At 36.2% G+C, this 19139-nt stretch overlaps 1 protein-coding gene across 1 annotated transcript in view; it reads right to left on the minus strand.

Moving 5' to 3' along the window:
* Positions 1 to 19139, minus strand: part of LOC311077824 (complement C3-like) — a 57872-nt gene that overhangs the window by 10360 nt on the left and 28373 nt on the right. Inside the window, exons 26-35 of the mRNA XM_084106454.1 lie at positions 7748 to 7843; positions 6036 to 6192; positions 5691 to 5854; positions 5458 to 5613; positions 5169 to 5228; positions 4995 to 5085; positions 4858 to 4903; positions 4368 to 4458; positions 4139 to 4228; positions 3498 to 3603 (exon numbers count right to left, since the gene is read on the minus strand). Coding sequence (XP_083962580.1) covers positions 3498 to 3603; positions 4139 to 4228; positions 4368 to 4458; positions 4858 to 4903; positions 4995 to 5085; positions 5169 to 5228; positions 5458 to 5613; positions 5691 to 5854; positions 6036 to 6192; positions 7748 to 7843 — 1057 coding nt within the window. The remainder of the gene's footprint in view (positions 1 to 3497; positions 3604 to 4138; positions 4229 to 4367; positions 4459 to 4857; positions 4904 to 4994; positions 5086 to 5168; positions 5229 to 5457; positions 5614 to 5690; positions 5855 to 6035; positions 6193 to 7747; positions 7844 to 19139) is intronic.

Below are 19139 nucleotides of genomic sequence, written 5' to 3' on the forward strand. Positions count from 1 at the left end.
AGTGGTTACAATTATTTTACAACCTTTTGCACTGCAGTTCGATGCAGGTCAGTGTGTTATATAGATGCTGTTATGTAGAGAAATGACAGATATAACATCACATCTGAAATTTAAGAGAGAAATGAAATTACCACTGTGAAAGTCGTGCTTGTGATTGTAGTTTGGGTCAGTCAGCTTGTTCTTCTTGACTGTCAATATTGGACTCAAACTGATACGGCAAAACTGATGCCACAGTCAGCGTAGTTCAGAGGTGGAAAGTCCAGGGGTCAGAAAGAAAAAGTCCTGCCATATGTTTATTCCACCCCTGAATTCGCAGCTGATTTCACTAATTAGTTCTCTCTCCTGCTGAATTAGCAAATCCAGGTGATTGGAACAAAATACTGAGGAGAACTTTTACTTTCTGAACCTGGACTTCACCACACCTCTGGTGTAGTTACAGTATTGTTTACAGCAAAGCCTGAGCTGATTCTCAACAGTTAAAGGTAGACCCATGAGAAAGGACTGGGACCGCCTGACCAAGTCGACTGAACACCTGTGGGCGTGACAACGATGCGATGATGCGAAATGAGGCGTAGTTGTCTTGCGCTGGAGGCGGTCATTTGCAAACGACTGGTACGTCACTTCGTACCATGACGTCACTTCTTACCATGGGTCCCCAACAAGCTGTAATTAGAGCTTGATTAAATAAATGCTTCGTTTATAATGGGGAGAGGACGTCTTAAGCTATGAAACTTGCAGGAAGTTTTAATGGTACAAAGACCTCTTATATACCAAAAGATCAAGGCAAATTTGGTTTCTCATATCATGACCCCTTTGAGAGATATTATTTTCAGTGGACTCAAATGTAGAAAGATCACAGTACTATCAGTATAAATTAGTATAAAAACTGTTTGAAGCAATCGGTTTCCCAAATGATATGAGTTACCTTCCAAGGTATTTTTACGGTAACATACTGTTAAAAAGGAGAGCTGTAAATTAACGGTAAAGGGTTGTAAATAACAGTACATTGCTGGCGACCACATCTGCCAGCAGATAACCGTTATTTTACAGAGCAATTTTTATAACACTTGTTCGTAATATTATAACAATTCTTCAGTCATTCATTACTAAGTCACAACTGCATTTCTGAGTGCTCCTTTGATTATCTGTTCCATGGTTTTGGCCCTGTTGAGTGTTTTTGCCTATAATCTTGAATAACCCCTGAGTTACTTGTTGTTTGGGGTGGCTCTAAGGAAACGCTGTACCAAACGCTGGAAAATGGTCAAAAAAAGTAGTTTTTCCATAAAATTATGATTTTCTTTGCTATTTAAATGCATATTTCTTTTGGAAATTGATAGATTTATATACTTGGAACTCAAACCAAACCATGCAAACCAAAAATAAAACCATGCAAACTAAAAATAAATAGATCCCTATTATTTAATCCCTACCATTCCCTATCATTTGGCTAACTCATCCACACTCTCATCACATGGAAGAGCTAGCTCTGCACTCTTCCTGTCGCCCTTTCCATAAAATATTGATGTATTCATTTTCTGAAAAGAAGAAATCTTTTTGTTGATAACTATACTACAAAAATCACCTTCAAATAAATAAATAAATAAATAACTGCAATCACATTGTTGATGCTACTATCTATAAAAAATCCCAATAGTTAATAGAGCAATTTCTGGAGCAGTTCAGCAGTCTTCAGTGTGAGTGACAGTGGGGAAAAGAGTTTTGGAGGAACATTCAAATGTTAATACTTAATGGCACTGATGTAGCGTCTGGACCAATCGGACACACACAAATTATTAATTTATTTAATGAATAATCCAGCAAACTCACTGTGAAACCTTCACCAAAAACTAACATCCCAAATGAGGCTAACACACTGGCAGGACGGTGTCTTGTTACAGGCAACACAGAGAGTTTTTACGATCAGATAAGGTTTTATGGGTGTTAAAGAATGTGGCCAAATGCAAGAGAAAGACCATGGAAAGACAGAAACAATCTGCTAAACAGACTCTCCTGCATTCATTTATTGATGAATTGACTAACATGAAATTAACATGCATTCCAGAACATTTTGAGAATGATTTACTGTTATGTGTTTTGTCTTTTAATAATTCTGTTGATACTATGATCTCTTTGACACTATGTAGTTATTACAGGACCAACGGTCAATGTAACCCACTTATACCATGTTTGGTCTCGATAAATTGGTACTCTGAAGATCGAAATGATGGTGTACATGATATGCCAATAGCTGTGCAACATATTAGTATTACAAGAATCTTTCATAGTTGTGTCATCAAACACCAATTCAGCATGCCAGCCCGAGTGAGCAATCTTAAGACAAAGGCTTGTAAATCCTGGTGACAGAGAAAACTCCCGCCAGAAATTCTACCCTTCTCATTGGGTGAACCAGCCTGCATAGGGCTGTCCTTTGTCAAGCTTTAAAAAGGCCTTTTCACTAGATCAGCCCACTTTTTGTTTTTGTGCTGCTGGCCTCCACTGTACTCCTCGCATTGGGGGCCCCTCCCCCACCACTGGGGCCCATGGCCCTGGATCCAGCAGGCCAGAGCACTGCCTGCCATGCTTTCACGCTCCCCAGAGGGAGATAGACTGCCTTTTCTTCAATCCAGAAAAACTGCAACTTTACCATCATTGAATTGGCAACGATCAACTCCTGGCCTTCCTGGCACTTCAGGAGGCCGCACCAGCCAGCGTGCACTCAGCAGGCCAGGACAGCAGGCTTCGACTCACCACAGCCATGTGCTCGAAGCCACCATGCAAGCTCCGACCCACAACAGCTTCGGAACCACAAGATGGCAAATTGCACCATGACTTTTGACCCTCACGGACCTACCAACGGACTCATTTATCAACCACTTCAAGAATTGTCCACGATTTGCAACTGACCATGCAAGTATTTAATGAGGTGCTATGAAATAAGCTGATGGTTCTTTTCATACCAAAATAGATCTTGCCCCATAGTTCTATTTCCTGTTTCCGGTTCCACATCACTCACCCCCTTTACCTATGCATGTATGTATGGATGTATGAATGTATTTATGTTTGTTTAGTGTTAATTATGTTTGTGATTTAGTTAATAAAACTTGTGCACAATTATGAATTTGATTTCTGATCCTCTGTTTGCATACAAAGTCCCTTTTACGATTTTGATCTTGTTACATGCTCTAATGGCTGTACATAAGGAATAATTATTTTTCAGCGACCATGAAAGATACATTTTCCTTAGAATAAATGAATAATCAAAGAGTTTGTTGGAACTGATTAATTGATTGTAATATTAATTTGGCTTACCTCAAAGTTAATCTAATTAACTGACCCAAATATTAATAATTAATCATAATTGGTAATTATGGATTATTATTAATATTTCCCCTTTGAGCTAATTTGTTACACTGAATTAACATGTTAATTTGAGAGCTTCAGTTTAATTGTTTTTATAGATAAGAGAAATAGTGTGTGTACGTGCAGCAACAGCTCACCTGGTGAGTGATATTCATATATTGTGACGGCAGCAGGTTGAAGCAGACCCACATTAAACATCTTGTGCATTCTGAAGGCAAGTCTTTCTGTCTCTTTATGAGAAACCTAATGAGACAAAAAAATTAAAAGCAAATTTACATGATATTAAATATCAAATTGTACAATGGAAACTGCCCACATTAACATTTGCACAAGCGACAACTAATAACTAAAAACTAATATTGTGGGTCAAATTTAAAACAATTTTTGTAGTCCAAATTATTAATTATATTTGCATTTGAATTGTGATTGGTGTTTCTTTCTTGCATTCATTTAACAATGTACAGCTGCAATTACACTGCAAAGATAGTATTCTATTTTGCATAGAAACATATACATGTAAACATTATAATTTAGATCTATATATTCAATTTGCACTTTCTCTTCTGCTTAAAGTATCATGTGAAATATGATTCTGATAAGCAGTCAGAGTTGAACCAAATGTACCAAAACTGAACCACATGGCGTTACAGTTAATGAGCATCTTGGAACATCTGTCAGCCAATCCGAATCAAGATTTCAACAATACACATGGTTTCTTTATTAAAAGAAAACAAATCAGTTTTTGACATCGTCGGGCAACAGAAGTCTGCTGAAATACCTTATCTAAGTAGAGGATGAGGGATCCTCGCTCTGACAGCACTTTATTCTTTTCATATTTCTGAATGTATCTCTCCTTCCCCGTGGACAACTGAGGGCAAGAAAATGAGAAAAATAACTCAGTGCATCACATGATGACCAACATGTTTTATGGCCAATCTGCAGATGTGTGGATTCCTCTTCTAAATACCAAAGTGAGGCATCACTGCATCAGTTTATCATCATAATACCTCTTTAAGATCATTTTCTTCAACATCAAATCCCGTCGGTATGCCAATGTCCAGAATAGTCATAGTGGCATCAGTTTTATCATTTTTGTAGCTGTAAAGATGGAGATAAAGTGCAGGTTTTATTAACAGGTTTCGTAAGTCTTCAGTTTTCCTCCATCAACTGATTCTGTGTTTAAGGCTGCTTTCACACTAGAGCTTTATGCAAACCTGAGTCCGTTTGATGTCAGATTTCTTATATTGTAGTATAGTGTAGAGCTGCTTGTCTCTGAATAAACTCTTTTTTTTCCGTGTCAGAACGCAGTGAAACTGAAGTCTCCCCTGAAATCATTATCTAACTGTCCCTGATACTCGCGTTCATGAAGCAAACATACAGCGAATGTGGGACAGTAAACAAACCAAGTGTGAAAACAGCCTAAATGAGCACATGCTGATTAATTACAAATTAAATGGTTTATTGACATAAAAATGATTGAGGTATTTGTTCACATACAAGAAATCCACAATGAAGTTGTAACTTTCAGTGGCTCCTTTGTTTGCTAAAGGGAAACAAAAGTATTTGGTTAAGCACAGTGTGAAAAGCCTTAATGTTTATAAAGTGCTAAAGAAAGGCCTTTTTGTCAATCTTACTTTCAGGGGCTTTTTCCATTTTAACAGTCAGATCAAAGAGTGTACAGTCAGACTTCTTCTCAACAGGTCTGGCGTAGTACAGCGTCAGAACCTGAAAAGAGCAGCACGTCTCAGATTAGATGTTCAAACGCTTTAATCTTGCTGTTGACCGTATAAACGCTCATGAACACTCACTGAGAGAGTGGCTGTTCCAGTTCCTCTAGCCGTCACACTGAAGTCCTTGTCGATCTCCACCTGTTGAGTGAACACACGTACTCGAGTCAGCAGGATAATCAAATCCATGATGTAGCAGAGATACCTGAAGACTTTATTGACCAAACACAACACATTTGATGTAGACAATTAAATATGATGGATGACAAATAACAAAACTCCCAACATTCCTCACTTACCATGATACAAAATCATTCAATTGACATGAGCAGCACACGTTTTGAAGCAGGTTGATGAGTTTAATCCTCACCTTGTATGACTGTGTAAGATGCACATTTTCTCTTTTAATGGTAAATCTGACAGGTCTTCTTCCTGCCACTGACAGCTCCACGTCCAGATTGAAGTTTTGTTGGTCCTTCACCTGCGTGCGATACTCTGCCACGGCCTGGAACACCATGATGGTCGCCTAGAAAGTGCAGAACAGCATTTAAAGACAAGTTCTGCATCAGTTTATCACAGTCAGATGATGAGATGTTAGTGTACCTGTGTGGTGTCAGATCCACCATAATGAGACTGTTGTGAACGCAGCCAGAGCACTGCCTCTCCTGCTTTATCAAAGTCTTTGCCCTTCACAAGTGCCAGCACAGCATAGGCCGTCGCCTCCAGTGAGTGATGATGCTGTCCAGCGACAGTCCAGGACCTACCGGCTGATTCAAACACAAAGCAGGAATAATAACAGGACTGTGTTCCTTTACTGTTATTGACACCAACCAGCAGCAATCATTACACTGCAAAATTTGATCATTTTTCCATTATTTACACTGGGTTTGGATTAGAATTATTCCATGTTGTATAAAGCAAAACACTTTTTGATGACTTGTTACTGACCATCTCCTTTGGTGGAATGTTTCATCAAGATGTCTTTATTGAGTTTTTCAGCATTGGCCATGGCGTAGGACGTCATCGCAACAGCGTAAGGATTGGTCAGTTGTGGAAGTCGACCTTCTAAGAATGCAACAGCCCTCCTGATACTTTCATCCAGACTCTATAAAAGTGTGTGTAAGAGGTTAAAAGTTCTTAGATCTGCATCCTACAACATACTGTATAATTCACCAAGTCTTCAAGGTTAATTTATGCTGTTACCTGTATGATTTCACCCATCACAATTCTTTAGATTAACTTTGTCATAAGGGTCCATAAATAATACAGTCGAATGGCAGAAAAAAGGTTTTAGACAGTAATGAAGTCATATATAAAATTTTTGCTTGCCTTGAATCATTTAACCCCTTTGGTATCTACTATTTTTGACGAAAGTAAAATTAGCAACCAAAAATTTGTTCTGTCCTGCACTTTTTTACTAAACCACCTTTGAAAGAGACCCTGTGTTTGGTTTATGCTTGGAAAGATGCTTCAAAGTGTTGCCTTGTCCACTAATAATTATAAAAGTCACTTTATTATGGAGTCACTTAAGAAAGTTTATTAATTCTATAAAATCAGTCCAGTTATGAGTCAAGCTGTTGCAGGTTGTGATATTTTGGTCTTATTTCCAAAATATAGCATTTGCATAATTATGTTTATGATAGAATTGTTTTATTTCCACTACTGAATTTTTGGTGCCTGTAAATCAATGAACTTTGTGTGCATAGAACATGATTAGGCACTAAAAGATGAAGTGACATCCAGGTTTAGCTGCGTTTACATTGCCATTGATTCAGGAGGAAATAAGAGTCTTAAGCACTAAACCTGCACATGGTGAACAGTGGCGGCTCTTCAGGAGAGGCAAGGGAGCCACAGCCTACCCAAAATGTTGAGGTGGAGAAGGATGATTTAATGTTAATAAAATTCTCTGTTATTCATTTAATTTCATATCTCAGAATGTGAATGTCTTGTTTGTAAATTCACCATTGTAACACCGTAAAATATCACTGAAGTCTGAACCACCGCTGCTCTTCCCTGAATGTCCAAATCAGAAAACTGTGCAATTATGCGAGTCTGAGGGGATAGAGATGCGGAGGCATATCCATAGCTGGAGACTTTTCCTTCCGTTACTAAAAGAAAATAGCCAATCACAATCAAGCATTTCACTTTCAGCAGTAAGTGCTGAGAAAAACTACATGGCAGAGACATAAATTACGTGATAATATTTTAAACTGTTCCCGCTGCTAATCTAACTTAGCAATTAACTACCTTAATTATGTAGAGATGAAATATTGAATATTTGCTCGCCAACAAATTTAACAAGATTCCATTCTAGCAGAAGCTGCAAATTATAAACGAAGGAAGACCCCACGCCTAAGTTAACTACAGGCAGTCAGCTTTAATAAAAGGCCTAACACAGACATTAAAAAAAGAATAGAAGGATGGATTTTTTCTTCAGGTGAAAGGCAAGGTGAGTGAAATTATATTTATATTTCCTTAATGCAAGTTTCATTTTGTTTTTTACATTTTATGTCTAAAAGTGATTCAAAAAGACATTTTAAAGCAGATAATAATATTTCAAAAATGTTTTGGGAGAGGATCCCAAGACCACTATTATTACTGTGCTTCCTCTGTTTTAGAAATCCCCGAGCGGCCACTGGAGGTGAAACAAATTCACTTACACCAACTGATCCAGCACAGATCCCTCTGCCCTCTTGCATGGCAATCACAACAAAGGCCGTCAGAGAGGCATCAGCATCTTTACCTTGTACATCACCCTGGAATAAAGCACACATAAACAGACTATATCACAAAACAATCATATTATGTGTGGGTTTTAATCATTCAATAACAATTTGAGTGATGAATGAGCATTATTGAATTTTTTTTTTTTTTTTTTTTTTTTTTTTGATGCGAACAAGCAGAATCACTGAAGAAGAAAATCACAATTTTTAAATCACCATTATGATAATCGGTGTTTGCTTTAGTTGGGCTCTTGACCCTTAAAGGTGCTGTATGTAACTTTTTCACTCTACTAAAGCATAAAAATACCATAATATGTTTGCATATATTGAGGAGACATGCAAAGTTCACATACTCGTTTCTCTGAAAAACACTTCTACAGCCAGTTATTTTACTTTGAAATGTGCGTTTCCAGGCTGCAATGTTTGTTTTTGTTATGGTCTGTGATATGGAAGCAAATAAGAGACAGAACTATTTGAAATTTAACAGCCACTGAATACTTAGTTTTGAAATATTTTATTTTGAAAAACATTTATCTGAATTTATTTGCTCTGAATTCACCCCTTAGAAATTATTTTACTTTGGAAACCATGTTTCTGAATTTATTTGTTTCGAATTTACCTCTCAAAACCTGAATTTCGATGAATATTTTTCAATGCTCACAAATACAGATTAAAAAAAAAATCAACTTACAGAATTTCAGATAAAATAGATTCAAGTTGATCAAATTTGATTGCTCAAATTCAGATCTCAAATTTCAAGTTAATATTTTTCAAAGAAAACATCAGTCTAATTCGACTGCTCAAATTCAGATAAAAAAATTCAAGTTAAATATTCACATGGTAACATCCGGGCTACCCAGGATAGGAAAAACAGTTGAGCGCCTATCAGAGCACGACGATCATGTGCGCAAGGTAGCCTGTACAGTAGGTGGCGGTAATACTCCTAATGAGTGAACGGCCATTATTGAAGACACCTGATGTTAACAAGCAGAATCACTGAAGGAGAAAATCACAAATTGTAAGCCACCGTTTTGGCGATCAGTGTTTGCTTTAGTTGGGCTCTTGACCATTATATGTGTACTTTAAATTTTGCTTGTCTGCTGTTATTGATTTATAACAGTCAGATGAACAAAGAAAAAATGTGATCTGATGGTGTTGGTTATGTTTTGACATAATCATGTTGTGATCTGAAAAACTAAACTTATTGAGATAGTTTGGATTTGTTAATTACTGCAGCTCTGTGATTCTACAGCATATGATTTTCAGTATTTTTCATGTAATCCAAAATATTTAATTAACATTGTTCTGATCAAAAGACTTTCAAATTAATGAATTTATTTAGAAACACAGATATCAATAATCAGCCTGTGAATCTCAACAATGGTGACAATAATAAAGCATGTTGCAGTGGCTGCCACCAATCACAACTCATTAATGGCTCCCATCATGCATTGCGGTATGAATAAATTATGATCTGAATTGTCTAATTTACTTTTCCTAATTGAATATTCTGCTCGTCACCATTGTTGAGATGCATAGACTGAATCTTGACATCTGTGTGTGCCTAAAAGAAAGATTTTTTTTTTTTAAGAAGTCCTTTGTATTATATCTAAAATTCTGGATATTTATGCAGAATCACAGTTGTGCTGTAACCAACAACATAAATCTAAGTCAGAAATATGAGTTCAGTGATCAAGTTCAAATGATGATTGTCATAATATAACCAACACCATCAGATCACATTTTTTCTTTGTTCATCTGGCAGTTATAACTCAGATACAGCAGCCAAACAAAATCTAAAGTTAATAATATAATGGTCAAGAGTCCAACTAAAGCAAACACTGATCACCATAACGGTGGCTTACAATTTGTGATTTTCTCCTTCAGTGATTCTGCTTGTTAACATCAGGTGTCTTCAATAATGCTCAATCATCACTAAATTAATCACTTAATTATCTCATTAACTTTAACACTCTTGAGTGTTAATTTAACACTCATATTTTAACACTTTACACTCTACAAGTGTGGTCTCACATGTACTCCCAGGAGTGTTAATTTTGCTGAGGAGTTTTTGCTGTGTACAAATATCAGCCTGATAAATAACAGCCTGATAAGACTTAATACACAATGAAACAAGATAATCATGCCAGCAAATACGTCTGACACAATGTTTTTAAGAAAAAGCAGTGTTTTAAAATACGACTAAACCAGATGACGAGTCTACCCGGGATTTCGAGATCGCCCAAAATGGCCGGGATTCGGCTTTTGCGTTCTACAGTCACCATTCATCATGTTTACTGTGGCGAGCAGGACGAGACTGAGGCCGTGGGAGAACGGCGCGAGGCCGGTGGCGTGATTACTGAGACGCACCGGTCTCGCATCTCTCACGGAGGAGCGGGAATTTTCTTAGCAATGGTAAAACGCACATCAACCGATCACTTGTTTAGCGTTCATGTAAACACTACATTCAGATTCACCAATCGGAATGAATTCAGTTAGATTGAAACAAAAATTGTGCATGTAAACAATGAAGGGCGACTGCAGAAAGCAAAAGCTGAATCCCGGACATTTTGGACGATCTCGACAGCCGGACATGTCCGGGAAAAAGAGGATGGTAACCCCTACTACTCAGCTTTCTCCACAGAACAAGAGCCTGTTAGCTTAGCTTCCAAAGAAAGACGGCTGACACTGTGTACATTCTGTGAGTGAGACCCCACCCTCTATGGGCGGGTTGAAGACATGCGGGACAGCCCCTACTACTAGCTGTAGTCTTTAGCCTCTGGCCAAAAAAATCCTCCGGAGGATTTTTTCCAGACAAAAAATACATAAATCTCTCGTCTCAGGGGGATATGAGGGAGGAAAGCATGGTAATTTGAAAATACTACAGGTTTTCTACTAATACAAAGCTTAATGCTAAATCCTGAAATATCCCTTTAATATTATGGTTTCATGTTGATTTAAAGTTTTTGTTTGTTTGTTATTAACTAATACCTTTATTTTTTACATCCAGCACAAAGTAAAGAGACGAATGAGCTAAGGATGTTCTCTGACCCCAAATAAACAGATAATGGAATGTTCACAATCTACAATATACAGTTAGATATTCTCCTACTTGGTATGTGTGTAAATAGTTGTGCTTAAATCTTTGGGTGTAATTTTACACGGCAACATATTTTGTCACACCGCAGTGATTAAGCCTATGGACTAACTTTAAAACATAATCTTTACACAGGAATCACAAAACATCCATGTAAGATTCAAAAGACCAAATCACTAAGAAGAGAGGGTTGAAAAGCACAGTTTATAATAAATACACAAAAGTTTGCAAATAATGGTTGTATTTCTCCACTAGATTTAGTTATCATTGCTCAGATAGCAAATGATACTGGTTCACATTTGTATGTTGGACTGTATGTGTTTTAGGTGAAGACTTTTCTTTGAGAGTGGTCAACATTCAGTGTTTACAGGAATAAATGACAATTAAGTGATAGTCTTTCTGTTTGAGAATGTTTGACTAAATTGATACTTTGTTTAGTGCAACTTTCCCTCTATCTATGATGTGGGATTACACGAAGTATCAACACGAAAAGTAAGTGCATGCTGTTTCACACTTGAACTATTACAACAGAATCACATCTGACTATGTAGATAAAATTGCACAAAAGTAAATTCTAGAGGTCAAATTGCTAAAAAGTAAATACAACATGAGCCATTTAAAACAAATACAGAAACACCACTTGTGATCAGTTTTGAATGTTTGTAATTGACATTTTATATTAGTAGTTTATACTAGTCAAATACGCTGTTTTTGTACAGTTTGCAAAAACGTTACTAACGTAACCTCGGTTCTCTCTAGAAGAGGGAACGAGCACACTCGATTTAATTATATCATATGGAACCGATCCAACCGATATAGATATCATTCCACAAAGTGATGATGTCACTGACCATTACTTGGTAACTTGCATATTACGTACTGCTGTAATATGTCATGCGGCGCCGCGTTATCGACCAGGCAGAACAATCCTTCCATCCACCATAGATAATTTCTCAAATTGCTTATCTAGTCTGTCTCAGCTGCTGCCTGAACCCAAACAAACAGATGAACTAGAAGAACTAACTAGCACTATGAGCACCATTCTCTCTAGAACATTGGATGTTGTTGCACCCATTAGATTAAAAAAGGTCAGAGAGAAAATAAAAGCACCATGGTACAATAATACTACGCATGTTCTAAAGAGAGAAACCCGTAATTTAGAGCGTAAATGGAAACAAACTAATTTAGAGGTCTTTAGAATCGCGTGGAAAGACTGTATGTCACGTTATAAAAAGGCCCTAAAAGCGGCCAGGGCTGAGCACCTCCGCAAACTAATAGAAAACAACCAAAACAATCCTAGGTTTTTATTTAACACCGTGGCTAGACTAACAAATAAACAGACGTCACCCGAACAAAATATCCCGTTACAGTTCAGTAGTAATGATTTCATGAACTTCTTCACTGAGAAAATAGAAAACATCAGAACCACAATTGTAAACGTTCAATCCTCAATCGCACCTTATAATTCAGCCTCAATTATCACCCCTCAAGAACAATTACAGTGCTTTACAACTATAGAACAAAAAGAGTTAAATAAACTTATCACTTCATCTAAAACAACAACATGTTTATTAGATCCTATACCAACTAAACTACTGAAGGAAGTTTTACCTGTAGTGGAAGAGCCTCTCCTCAATATTATTAACTCATCTTTATCTTTAGGTCATGTTCCAAGAACATTTAAACTGGCAGTTATAAAACCTCTCATTAAGAAACCACAATTAGATCATAATAATCTAGCAAATTATAGACCCATTTCAAATCTTCCATTTATGTCTAAAATATTAGAAAAAGTGGTGTCCGCTCAACTGGGCTCTTTCTTGCAAGAAAATGATATCTACACTGTTAGCCCTTGCTGTAAAAAAAGGCGTAATTCAGACAGTATCATACCATTTCGCATTAAAACAGTAATATACCGTAGAAAACAAAAATAGCCTACAGGAATATACTGTAAATGAACAGTGCTCAAAATCGACACTCAGAGGCTGTTTTCCCAATCACACCCAATACCCTCATTCACTATTCCCTACATTAGTTCACTAATATAGTCCCCTTGACAGAGTGAATGAAAAGAAGTGAGTGAATTGAGAAACTGATGAACACCTGATAAGCAGAATCACTGAAGGACAGAGAAAAAAGAACAGAAAAAAGAGAAACACAAAAACTACAACTGACTTCCAGCAATACTGAGTGTGAAACCAGTTTACAAACCAGTTTACGATTATTGATTTCATACATGTACAAAAGTTCTTGTTGAGAATTAACAGAGATTTAGTTAATAATAAAGTTTGTTGTCACCATGATGGAGATCAGTATTTGCTTTAGTTGGTCTCTTGTCCCTGGACTTCTTACCATTCATCTCTCTCTGGCTGCTGTAACAGTGAGTTAATAAAACACATTTGTTATGGTAAGAAAAAGTCAAGAGGAAGACGATCAGGTGTTTTTATTCTTTTGTGATGATGTCACAATCATCCTGGACATGCCTGATTTTCAGATTTTTCCTGTATATATTCATTGAAATTATGGGTATGTCATATTTAGCATAAATCTGTGTATCTACAAAATGAAATCAATATTTCTGTAATCAGGTCTTCTGAAAAATAACAATCATATAGTGCATTCAATTTTATTTTACTCCTGCTTGGTTCAGACACACACAGACATCAACAATCAGCATATGAATCTCAACAATGGTGAAAAGTTTCATGTCGCAATGCATGCTGGGTTCCAGGATAATATAAAACTCCCAGCATGCACTGCTGCATGAATAATAATAATAAAAAGAAATATTGCCACCATTGTTGAGATTAATGTGCTAAATTGTGATATATCTGTGTTTCTAAAACATAGTGTAGCTCTGTTTTTTTTGGTTTATGCATGATGTGTTAAGAAAAAAATGAGTCATAGTAATTTATTGCTGTAGTTTCACAGTGGTGCAAATGTAACACTTTTGATCGAGGATAAAACTCTGAATGAATAAGAATTAATTCCTTAGTGAATGAACAGGCAATATGATGAATTTGTCATCATAAGCATTACAACCGCAATCATTCATAAACTGTGTGTGCGCACAAGTGTGACTTGCAAAAACACAGCTCAAGCAGCAACAGAAAAACAAATGTTTTAGCATCAGCATCCCAACTAAAGCAAGCACTGATCTCTATAATGGTAACTTCAAACCAAACATTTTCAATAACAACTTCTGTATGACAGAAATAAAGTCATACTGGTTAATAATAAGTGTAATAATGTGTAATGGCTGGAAGTCAGTTGTAGTTCTTGTGTTTCTCTATTTTCTGTTCTAACAGCAGGTGTTCATCACTAATGCTCAACAATCACTTGCATATTCCCTTAATTATCTCACTGCAACACTGTCTCAATGTTGCTTTTTACTCGTTGTAGTGTGGATTTCCCTGTGGGGTTGAAAGGGTTAACAGTGTAAGATAAAAAGACACACCCACAAAATGTATTTTAACAGTAATAAACTGTAAGTTATAAAACAGGTATATACTGGCAACACTGTTGCCAGTAGTTTACTGTAAAATTAATTTTTTGGGTCACCATTGTGCAGAAGAGTAGAGCCTGTGCTTCAGTCCAGGAGAAGATCTACAAACATTGATGATATGCTGTATGTTGCTTTATTTAACAGGCGGTGACTGTGTAGTTGCTGGTCCAGTGGAAATCTCTTTATGTACAATAGTTTTTTAGTGGTCTCAAATGAAAGAAGTTCACAGTAATACTTTGCTCACATTATTAATGCATTATAAATTTTAGTTAATACATTTAAATGACAGTTGGTCATTTTAAGGCAGTCGGTTTCTGCAAGTGTAATTAGTTAACTTGAATTAGAATTTAGTGCATTTTTATAGAAACAAACTAGATTACAGTAAAGAACTGTACAATTAACAGTATTTTACTGGCAACAGTGTTGCCAGTATTTTACTGTAAAAAAACCCGGTAAGGTCTAACAGTGTATGAAAAGTTTCAGTCAGGATTCAGGCCGCATCATAGCACTGAAACTGCGCTCGTTAAAATCACAAATGATTTACTCTTAGCTTCTGACCAAGGCTGTATCTCAATATTAGTTTTACTTGATCTAAGTGCTGCGTTCGATACTATAGATCATACAATACTCTTAGATCGACTACAAAATTATACTGGTGTTCAAGGACAAGCATTAAGCTGGTTTAGATCATACACTGTTAACCCTTGCTGTAAAAAAAGGCCAAATTCTGACAATATCATACCATTTTCCATTAAAACAGTGATATACCATAGAAAAAAAAAAACTAGCCTACAGGAATATACTGTGAATTAAAGTCGACACTCAGAGGCTGTTTTCCCAATCACACCCTATACCCTCATTCACTATTCCCTACATTAGTTCACTAATATAGTCCACTTGACAGAGTGAATGAACTCTGAATGAAAAAGAGAAACACAAAAACTACAATTGACTTCCAGGAATACTGAGTGTGAAACCAGTTTACGATTATTTCTTTCATACTTGTACAAAGTTCTTGTTGAGAATTAACAGAGAGTTAATAATAAAGTTTGTTGTCACCATGATGGAGATCAGTATTTGCTTTAGTTGGTCTCTTGTCCCTTGACTTCTTACCATTCATCTCTCTCTGGCTGCTGTAACAGTGAGTTTAAAAAGCACATTTGTAATGACAAGAAAGAGCCAAGAGGAAGTTAATCAGGTGTTTTTGGCTTTTGTGATGATGTCATAATCCTGGACATGTCTGATTCTCTGATTTTTTCTGTATTTATTCTTTGAATTTATGGGTATTTCCTATTTAGCATATCTGTAAATCTACAACATAAAATCAATACTATAATAAGGTCTTCTGAAGAATATCGTAATCATATAGTGCATTAAAACATTTTTGAACACCTGTTTGACTCAGACACACACAGACATCAACAATCAGCACATGAATCTCAACAATGGTGACAATCAAAAGTTTCATGTCGCAATGCATGCTGGGTTCCAGGATAATATAAAACTCCCAGCATGCACTGCTGCATGAATAAAAAAATATATATTGCCACCATTGTTGAGATTAATGTGCTAAATTGTGATATCTCTGTGTTTCTAAAAGACAGTGTAGCTCTGTTTCTCTGGTTATGCATCATGTGTTAAAAAAAATGAATCATTGTAATTTATTGTTGTGGTATCACAGTGGTGGTAATGTAACACTTTTGATTGAGGATGAATTCCTTAGTGAATGAACAGGCAATATGATGATTTTGTCATCATAATCATTATAACCACAATCATTCATAAACTGTGTGTGTGCACAAGTGTGACTTGCAAAAACACAGCTCAAGCAGCAAAAGAAAAACTAATGTTTTAGCATCAGCATCCCAACTAAAGCAAGCACTGATCTCTATAATGGTAACTTCAAACCAAACATTTTCAATTAAACATCTTAATAACAACTTCTGTAGATATATGACAGAAATAAGGTCATACTGGTTAATAATAAGTATAATAATGTGTAATGGCTGGAAGTCAGTTGTAGTTCTTGTGTTTCTCTATTTTCTGTTCTAACAGCAGGTGTTCATCACTAATGCTCAACAATCACGTACATATTCACTTAATTATCTCACTGCAACACTGTCTCAATGTTACTTTTACTCTTTGTAGTGTGGATTTCCCTGTGGGGTTGAAAGGATTAACAGTGTAAGATAAAAAGACACACCCACAAAATGTATTTTAACAGTAATAAACTGTAAGTTATAAAACAGGTTTATACTGGCAACACTGCATTGCCAGTAGTTTACTGTAAAATTAATTTGTTGGGTCACCATTGTGCAGAAGAGTAGAGCCTGTGCTTCAGTCCAGGAGAAGATCTACAAACATTGATGATTTGCTGCATGTTGCTTTATTTAACAGGCGGTGACTGTGTAGTTGCTGGTCCAGTGGAAATCTCTTTATTTACCAAAGTTTTTTTGTGGTTTCAAATGAAATAAGTTCACAGTAATACTTTGCTCACGTTATTAATGCATTATAAATTTTAGTTAATACATTTAAATGACAGTTGGTCAATTAAAGGCAGTCGGTTTCTGCAAGTGAAATTAGTTAACTCAAGTTTTAGTGCATTTTTACAGTAAAGAACTGCACAATTAACAGTAAATTACTGGCAACAGTGTTGCCAGTATTTTACTGTAAAAAAACCTGGTAAGGTCTAACAGTGTATCAGACCGCTACCATTTTGTCTATTTAAATGGAGAAAAATCGATCATAACTCCAGTAAACTATGGAGTGCCGCAGGGATCTGTGTTGGGCCCTCTGTTATTCTCAATATATATGATACCACTTGGAAATATTATAAGGAAACATGGAATTAGTTTCCATTGTTATGCTGATGACACTCAAATATATATTTCATCACGGCCGGATGAAAACGCTAAATTATCCAAATTGACAGAGTGTGTTAAAGATATAAAAGATTGGATGACGCGTAATTTTCTTTTATTAAATCCAGACAAGACAGAGGTATTATTTATCGGTTCAAAAAACCGCCCACAGAACCTCTCACAATACAACTTTGACATCGTAGGATGTCCTGTTACTTTATCCACTACAGTAAAAGACCTGGGTGTTATACTCGATTGTAACCTGTCTTTTGAAAATCATATTTCGTATGTTACAAAAACAGCCTTTTTCCACCTTAGAAACATTGCTAAGCTACGTAATATGCTATCAGTTTCTGATGCAGAAAAGTTAGTTCATGCATTCATGACCTCGAGACTAGATTACTGTAATGCTTTATTAGCCGGTTGTCCTGCATCCTCAATAAACAAGCTACAGTTAGTCCAAAATGCAGCCGCTAGAGTTCTTACTAGATCAAGAAAATATGATCATATAACACCGATTTTATCATCACTACATTGGCTACCTATAAAGTTCCGTATTAATTATAAGGTATTGCTACTGACTTATAAAGCCCTAAACGGCTTAGCTCCAGTCTATTTAACGGATCTTCTATCACCCTATAATCCATCGCGCTCTTTAAGATCAATAAATTCAAGGCTTTTGGTCATACCTAGGATATCCAGATCCACCAAAGGAGGGAGAGCATTTTCACATTTGGCTCCAAAACTCTGGAATAGCCTTCCTGATACTGTTCGTTGCTCGGACTCGCTCTCCCAGTTTAAAACTAGATTAAAGACGCATCTTTTCAGCCAGGCATTAGGGCTGGGCGATTTAAATCGCGATATTGTTATGCGCATCTCGTCAGTAAAGCCGGTTCCTTGATTAGTAGTAAATCACCATCACCTGCTTTCAGATGGAGCGGCATTTAGGGCTGATGAGATAATTAAATGATTAATTTAGTGATTATTGAGCATTATTGAAGACACCTGATGTTAACAAGCAGAATCACTGAAGGAGAAAATCACAAATTGTAAGTTACCATTAAGGTGATGGGTGTTTGCTTTAGTTGGGCTCTAGACCATTATATGTTTACTTTAATATTTACTGTTGTTTGTCTGCTGTTATTGATTTATAACAGTTAAATGAACAAAGTAAAATGTTATCTTATAGTGTTGGTTATGTTTTGACATAATCATGCTGTGATCTTAAAAAGGAAACTTATTGAGATAGTTTGATTTAACTTGTTAGCAGCAGTTTTGTGATTCTTCGGCCTACGATTATCAGTACTTTAATTCAAAATATTTAATGAACATTGTTCTGATCAAAAGATATTCGGACAAATTCATTTAAAACACAGACATCAATAATCAGCCTGTGAATCTCAACAATGGTGACAATAATAAAGCATGTTGCAGTGGCTGCCACCAATCACAACTCATTAATGGCTCCCATCATGCATTGCGGTATGAATAAATTATGATCTGAATTGTCTATGTAATTTACTTTTCCTAATTGAATATTCTGCTCGTCACCATTGTTGAGATGCATAGGCTGAATCTTGACATCTGTGTGTGCCTAAAATAATGATTTTTTTTTTTAAACAACTTTTAAGAAATCCTTTATATTATATCAAAAATTCTGGGCATTTATGCAGATTCACAGTTATGCTGTAACCAACAACATAAATCGAAGTCAGAAAGAAGGGTCTTAATGAGTTCAGTGATCAAGTTCAAATGATGATTGTCATAATATAACCAACACCATCAGATCACTTTTTTCTTTGTTCAACTGGCGATTATAAGCCAGATACAACAGCCAAACAAAATCTAAAGTTAATAATATATGGG

This window comes from Abramis brama, assembly GCF_963993115.1.
Source record: "Abramis brama genome assembly, chromosome: 2".
NCBI lineage: Eukaryota > Metazoa > Chordata > Actinopteri > Cypriniformes > Leuciscidae > Abramis > Abramis brama.